General features: G+C 43.6%; 1 protein-coding gene across 1 annotated transcript in view; it reads right to left on the reverse strand.

The window, feature by feature from the left end:
* The window catches only part of b4galnt4a (beta-1,4-N-acetyl-galactosaminyl transferase 4a), a 155,013-nt gene that overhangs the window by 47,466 nt on the left and 100,251 nt on the right, over positions 1 to 7,296 (reverse strand). Inside the window, exons 5-6 of the mRNA XM_008296912.1 lie at positions 6,197 to 6,287; positions 3,758 to 3,858 (exon numbers count right to left, since the gene is read on the reverse strand). Of these exons, the coding sequence (XP_008295134.1) occupies positions 3,758 to 3,858; positions 6,197 to 6,287 (192 nt within the window). The remainder of the gene's footprint in view (positions 1 to 3,757; positions 3,859 to 6,196; positions 6,288 to 7,296) is intronic.

Genomic DNA, 7,296 nt, shown 5'->3' on the forward strand with positions numbered 1-7,296 from the left:
TGCCCCGGGGTCTCCTCCCAGGTGGACGTGTTCAGAAGACCCCCAGAGGAAGCCCCTCCAAGGGCAAAGACATGCAAGGACGACCACTGCAGCCCTGGTTGGTGCTACTATGGCTCCTTCTAGACCTCCTGGTTACTGCTCACACTGGGCTTACTGGTTTTTGATCTTCTGGATCCTTTTCCATCTTTGTCAAGTCTCTCAGTCAGATGTTTCTCTTCCTCTGTTCAGTTCTTTTGCATGTGGAGCCACGATGCAGACATAGATAGACACAGTCCACAGGTCCAGAACTGAGAAGGTTCTGCTGCTCATTACAGAATCACGTTCATGCAGTTAGACTGACTGGAAACCACAGTTGATGTTTCAGATCAGCTCAACCGGCTCCTTTTGATGCGAAGGAGCAGCGGCTCTACTCCGAGCTCCCTCCGGATGTCTGAGCTCCTCACCCTGTCTCTGAGGCTGAGCCCAGCCACCCTGCGGAGGAAGTTCATTTCAGTCGCTTGTATTCGCGATGCAATTTTGCTATCTGGTAGAAATTATTCTAACAGCTTAAAAGTGCTTTTTTTTCCACTACAGACATTTTGACTTTTTTGTTGTAAAGAAAAAAAACAACACAAAGACATTATTTGAGGCTTTGTTCCAGTTGGCCGTGGCAGCACCGCATTGAGCTCCTCCTTCTGTGAAACGTCAAAGGAAGCGACCTCTTCGATCCGTCCTTTCAATCGATGCGGGAAAGTGAACATTCTTGTTTTCTGTTTTTCAAAAACAAAACCCTTTGTGCTCACATTATGGTTGATCTGATCTCCTCATCTGCTGCTGCTAACCGGCTACTTGGTGTTTAGTCGAGTTAAACTAAACCTGGAGACGGCGTCTGCTGCCGACACGCTGACAAAGTCCCGTCTGTCTGAGAAACAGCAGCAGCTACTATCGCTGTGTCTCTGCTATTGATCGCACCTCCCTGACCCACTTTCCTGTGTGTGTCTCTGTGTGTTTGTGTCTGCTTTCTGAACCAGACAGAATAGGTATCACAGCGTACGCCTCGCATATCATATCCGGCGTGCGCACGCACAAGAAAAAAAAAAAAACGCTGCACTCATGCACGCTTTGCTTCTCATAACTCTCTTTCAATATGAAACAAGCGCCTGGTCGGGTTCTGTGGGAAGCTCTGCGGGAGCTGTCTGGACATTCTGATTGAAGGAAAATCTCATTACAGATTAGCTGTGGGCAAAAAATATGATTAATACCGAAGCGGGACAATGGATGATCCTCACTCCCTTTAAGTCCGTTCGTATGTGGACAGATAATGTCCCAGAAGGAGCTTCCAATAAGAACCCTCCACTTGTTTCCACCAACTCCACTCCACAGATTGACCAGCGGGTTTGTGTCTGGGACTGAACAGAAGATGACTCAAGGTCAATTTTTTTTATTTGTGCAGACGTGTGTGGTTGCGAAACCCGAAGATTGTCACTTAACTTTTCTATAAATAATGGGAGACAGAAACACACCTTCCCAGACGACGTCACTCATCGCATTAGCGCGTCCTGCTGGGAGACATCAGTCACATTCAGCGCACCACAAACTGCTGACAGGGGTCTCCATGGAAACGTCACAGAAGCGCTTCACCTCCTCGCATTTTTTTTTTTTGTCCTACTGCAGGTAAACGTCTCACGGCAGCACATTCCATTTATAGCCAGTTCACTACGGAGGACGCCGTGACACTTGACATGAAGCAACCATACGATGCGTTATTTTGAGTCATGGATGGAAACAGGAAACTTAGCAAGAAAACTATACAAACCTGACACAATAATGCACTCCATTGATTTTGGAGTTTCTTTTAAGTTATCACATCGTCCCTGCAGAGTTTTCCGCCAGCGAGGTCTCGACAAAAACGTTACGCCCGAGGCTCAGATTTTATTCGCTGCTCGAAAAAAACATTAGAAAGCATCTTTTTTTATTTTTACCATCCACGCAAAACTCCAGCAACTCCACTAAAAGACTACGCACTTTCACCTTTTGGAAATTTTAAACATATTCTCCTAAATCATTTGAATTTTGCGCCTCAGAACAACAGACCTTTGAACGAGCAGCTTCACATTTCAGTCTGTTCTCGTGTGTCATCGTCTGTATTTATCATCGGTGTACATTTTAAGAGAAGATTACAGGAACTGTCACCTGCAACAAGAGATAACAAGCCCCGACTTTACTCTAAATCATTGTCTTTTCTCCGGAGAGATCACAGCAAACGTTTCCTTTGTGTGCTTTATGATTATAATAATAGCACAATCTGCTCATATAACGAGTCCTGCTAATTTTTATGCATTTAATCTACTCGTATGGAAAAACAGATAAAATGGCACAGAATCATCTCGGTTTTACGAGGAGCCGTGAGTTATTAGAAGCATAAAGAAAGAGTGAAGGAAAGTTTTTAGACTACTTATTAGAGCTTAAAGTCTTAAAATGAGGCTTGGCAGTAAAACGGCTTCTCAGATTAGCAAAGCGCTGCATTATGAGGTTCGGGTGCAGAGCGGGAGTACTGCTGTACATGAAACTTACTAAAGTTCTGCAAAAAAATGTAAACAGTTCAGGCAACAGGAAGAAGTCTTTGATGAAGTGTTGTTTTTTTTTCCTGGAGGGTCGCACGCTGAGGAAAGGGGGCTGAGAGTTTTGATTTTTATCGGTGAAACAGGACGTATCCGTGAAGGCAGCGACTCCTGTCTGTCAGCGAGCGGCGGGATGAATGATTCGGGGCCACGGCGCTGCTCCTCTGCCATTACCTCGATGATATTTCTCCACTGCTAAATGTCACATCAATATTCTCTGCAAGCTAATTAATCTCGGCTCCCGCGGAACCCGGTGACACCTCCCATCCTGTTGGCACCGTCGCCGGACCTTTTTGCTCGTAGCGCATATTTGCTCCGAGCAGCTCAAACATTGCGCAACCTGGCGCATCCTCACCTCCTCTAAATCTTTCAGTGGGCTTCAATGAGGGGACTTTATTAGGGAAGGCAGCAGCGGCACAGCTTGACTTTTATTCAATTGCGGGCAGAGGGTACCTCAAGGATAGACGGGAAAGGAAAGCGATTTTTCACAGGGGAGGATTTGAGTCTCCTGTATCCTGAGGTGTGTGTTGTGTTGCGGGGGGAGGTGAGTTATAGAGATAGGTGAGCGGGTCATTACTAAAGACGAACAAGGTCGGATCAGTCCTCGCTGCTGAAGGAACGACTGGAAGAACCCGAAGAATTGATGTCGGATCACAGCGATATTAACCTAATAGCTTCTGCCCTTTACATCCCATTATTAACTACGCTTCTCGAGGAAACACGCTTCGATCCTACGTAGCCGTCAATGAGAAAAAGGGAATCCATTAGATGCCATTTGGAGCAGCAAGTCACCCTCTGCCTGACTATCATATCAGATAACTCTGGAGTCTAGTGATGAAGGGTTGGCTTTCATGCACATATTGTGTGAAAAAAAAAAGCTTTCCCAGAGGTATATATTATACAAAGTGTTTTTGCTATTTAAGTCATGACATTGAGAAGTTCAAAACTATTTAGGCCTCAGGGGATTCAGGTTCCTCCCGCAGTAAAAGCCTGTTGCTAAGCAATGTCAGATAAAACCAGGGATTGTAGTCATAGTCTTGGAAACATGCACTTAGTGAATTTGCCGTGAATCACAAAGCATAAAGAATGCCAGGACCCTGATGAGTAAAAGCGGAGTCACTGTCTCTTTCGGATATCATACACGGATAAGCGCTCACCTGTCCCACGTAGACCAGCAGTCGGGCGTTGAGAGGACTCTCGTCGGGGCTCAGCCAGAACTCGGAGTTATCATCAGACGACACGGAGAACTGGAAGTCACCTGGAGGGGAGAGGAAACATGATCAAAGTGAGCGTGAGAGGGAAGGAGATGTGTACGATCCCAGATAAGTATAATCAGAGCGTCATCACACGGGGCATGACCTCAAAAAAATAGACTCCTGGGCGGGAAAATTCACCAAATATGTGCTGCCCGGACCGCCCCCGGCTGCAGTCGGAGATGACACGTTTGGTTACGGTGATAGGAGGAGTGTTACTGCAACTGAATTTCCAATCCATACGTACCGACTCGGTGGAAGGAAAAAGCCAGATAGAGAGAGCAAACCAGCCGATTAACGCTATATTTAAGCTGAAATGTTTCAGGAGTGTGAACAAGTCGGCAAATTCGTCTGACAAAACCAATAATATTAGAAACTGGAGGAAACTGGTTTGCCTTTAGCTTCTGTGCACCGTAAACTGTTGTCCTCCTATCAGAGTGCATTCATTTTAATTTTGGAAGAAGATTAAAATCCTTTGGTTGGATATTTATTTGTCATCCAAGACTCATCTTTACTGGTCATCAGATATTACACATTGGAGATTCATCCTGTCAGGTTGTCCGTCAAACATTTGGCAAACATTATTTAAATTTTTTTAAATCGGTGTTAACCTCAGATGAAGCACGTCTGAGTGAGGAGCTTTGTCACGCAGGTTGAAAAGGCTTCTTAATAAAGATTTCTAAATGTAAAACAGAGTAAAGTACTCCCAGAGATAACCGAGGTGACGTTCAAGTGCAAATCACAAATCGCTTTATTACCAGGTGCGTGTTGTCTGTTTCTTCACTTATGTTCCACTCATGTTCTGTCCCCATGACAATACAGCTGAACACAAATATCTAAATATAGACTTAAATATACGTCCGTCTATGTAGGAAATTAAATCTGCAGTGGAGTCAGTCCATCTGAAATCAACACATTTGTAGAAAATTATTTGCTCAATCTTCTCTAATTTGCCTGAAGCGTTAACAGCAGAAAATAACTTTAAGTATTGCATATTATAAAGTATTCTATATGTTTACTTTTCTATTATTATAGTGAAACATAACTACATATAGTTCAGAAAATGTCACTATTTCACTTCTGCATTACCAATTTTGTTCAAGTGTGCTAGAAATAGGACTTTTTTTTTTCTATCACAGTTTTAATTAGTTTTCAACTCAACATATTCAAAAATGAGATTCAGAATCAATGACAGCGAGACAAATAGCAGAAAAAAATTTCAAGTTTTAATCGTTAACAGTTTATCGTTTAAACATTGCCTCAAATTTCAAAAAAGAGAAAATATTGAAAAGCGTTACCTCGGAAGGTTTTTGATATGTCGAGCTTAAAAGTTCAAAGATGCCGTTTCACATATCCACAATAAATGATAAAAAAAAACGAGCAAATCAGAGACGGTCGAGCAGAAGACCCCTGATGGTTTTAGATGGAACTGTTAAATGATGAATGGGTGGACGGTCGGTACACGGAATAAAAATGCAGCTTATTAACGCTTTTCTTTGCTTTCAACGCTGCAACTGTGCCCTTGAAGATAAATCCATATTATCACACAATGATAAGCTTCTATTTAGCTATTGCCATGGTGAATCGTGGCGTTGTTTTGTTTTTTTCCATTCACCACGGATGCACTTAACTCTTTTAAGTCGACCCTGATTAACTTGCTCCAGAACCTAAATCTGAGTTTCTCGTCTCCGCTCAGAGCTCAGGGTTTGTTAAACCTGGAGGTGACTGTTTGGTTATTTCATGAACACCCAGGTGAGGGAATCAGAATGAGTATTGTGCATTTGGATAGAGTACAAGCAGCAGAAACGCTCATCGGGTATTGAGGAATTCTCCAAGGAGGCGCATTTTAAACTACCAAAATGATACTCAGTTAAATCCAGCTCATATTTTAAACATACTTGTACTTGGCTGAATGTAAATGCTAAAGGTGAAGGGCACTTGTTGGAGCTCACGCTGCGCACGGAGGACTTTACGACCTTTAAACCGTCAGCCGGAGAGAGCAATAGGACCGGCGACGGCAACACCGGAGACCGGAGTGAACCGTAATCTAATTAATAACTTCATATTCTGCAATTTGTGTAAGGGCACTTGGGCATTAGGGGCTTTTCAGTTTCCATAGCAACCGGGCTGGAGGGTAGGACCGCGAGGTGACAGAAATAAGATTTAGCTGTGAGATGTCTGGCATTCAGCCCTAATAAAAACCCGAATATCCACTATATTAGCGGCGCCGAAGCTCTAAGAGGGATGTTGAAATTGTCGACTCTTGTAAAGGATACACGCTCCGAGGCCCTCCTCAGCCTCATATCGAGGGGGGGGACTCTCTAATAAAAACGAGCTAGTTACCGTCTCTGTAAGGGTGGAGGAAGCCGAATATTCTCAGGCCGTAATTCTTCCACTTCGGAGCCACCGCCAGCTTCTTCACCGTGGTTCTGGTCTGCAATCAGAAAAGAAGTGTTCACAATCGAAAAGCTTCTCCTACAAGTGAAAAGAAAACTTGTTAATCTAGAATTTGCCTCGCTTATCCAAGTGTGGCCTTATTAGACTGACTTACAAGCCACTGATCGTACACACAGCAGCAGAAGAACAGTGGCGCTGGTTTAATTACACCGCCTGCCTCCACATTAATCACGGTGAGCGCACTGCGTTTAAGCCTGGACCGTGCAACCATGTGGTCTCAGTCCATTAGCATGACATCACTCATGGAGCAGGTTAAGTGCATATTTGATTGCATATCAGCTTGAAATATGGAAAAAAAAAAAAAAGTCAGCCAGCGATGATGTTTTCAACCAACTGGTGGACCCAGTGGAGCTCAGTTTGCGATCTAATACCTGGAGGAAGACATCACACATCACTTTGCATTTCCCTTCATTAGCATCGTTCATTATTTCTAAGCTATCGCTGCCTAAAAGCTTTCTGCTCAGTTAAGTTCAGGACAAAACTATGCAAGACATGTACATGAGGTTAATAACTCAGCGGCGTATTGTTCACCACGGAGTTCTCTGATTATTGATTTTGCGGTCTTTTAATATGCTTTTAACAACATATTGCAAATCATGGCGGAGATGAAACGGCGTTTTCAGGCACCAATGAGGGGCCTAAAAAAATCACCATTCGTGATTTATGAACAGTTCGTTAGGAGGGAACGACGGGAACTATACAGACACACTGACAGTCGACCTCACCAGCAATTTCTGAACAATAAACACCACTGAAATCACTTTATACTTATTTATGTTTCTGTAAGCACCTGTTGGCGCTACCTATTTCTATTTCTGTACATATCACTGTTATTCGTGCATAAGGAGAGAAGTCATTTCATTATGACAATAAAACAGGTTCTGATTCTGACATTCGCTTCTCAGCACAAGGAGCTGTTTTCGTTCTTCTGCTCGTCTCGTCAGACGTGTGATTGGAAGCTGCAAGGGTTGTATGTGAGTCTACGA

Source organism: Stegastes partitus, unplaced genomic scaffold (genome assembly GCF_000690725.1).
Source record: "Stegastes partitus isolate 25-593 unplaced genomic scaffold, Stegastes_partitus-1.0.2 Scaffold1165, whole genome shotgun sequence".
In the NCBI taxonomy this organism is placed as follows: domain Eukaryota; kingdom Metazoa; phylum Chordata; class Actinopteri; family Pomacentridae; genus Stegastes; species Stegastes partitus.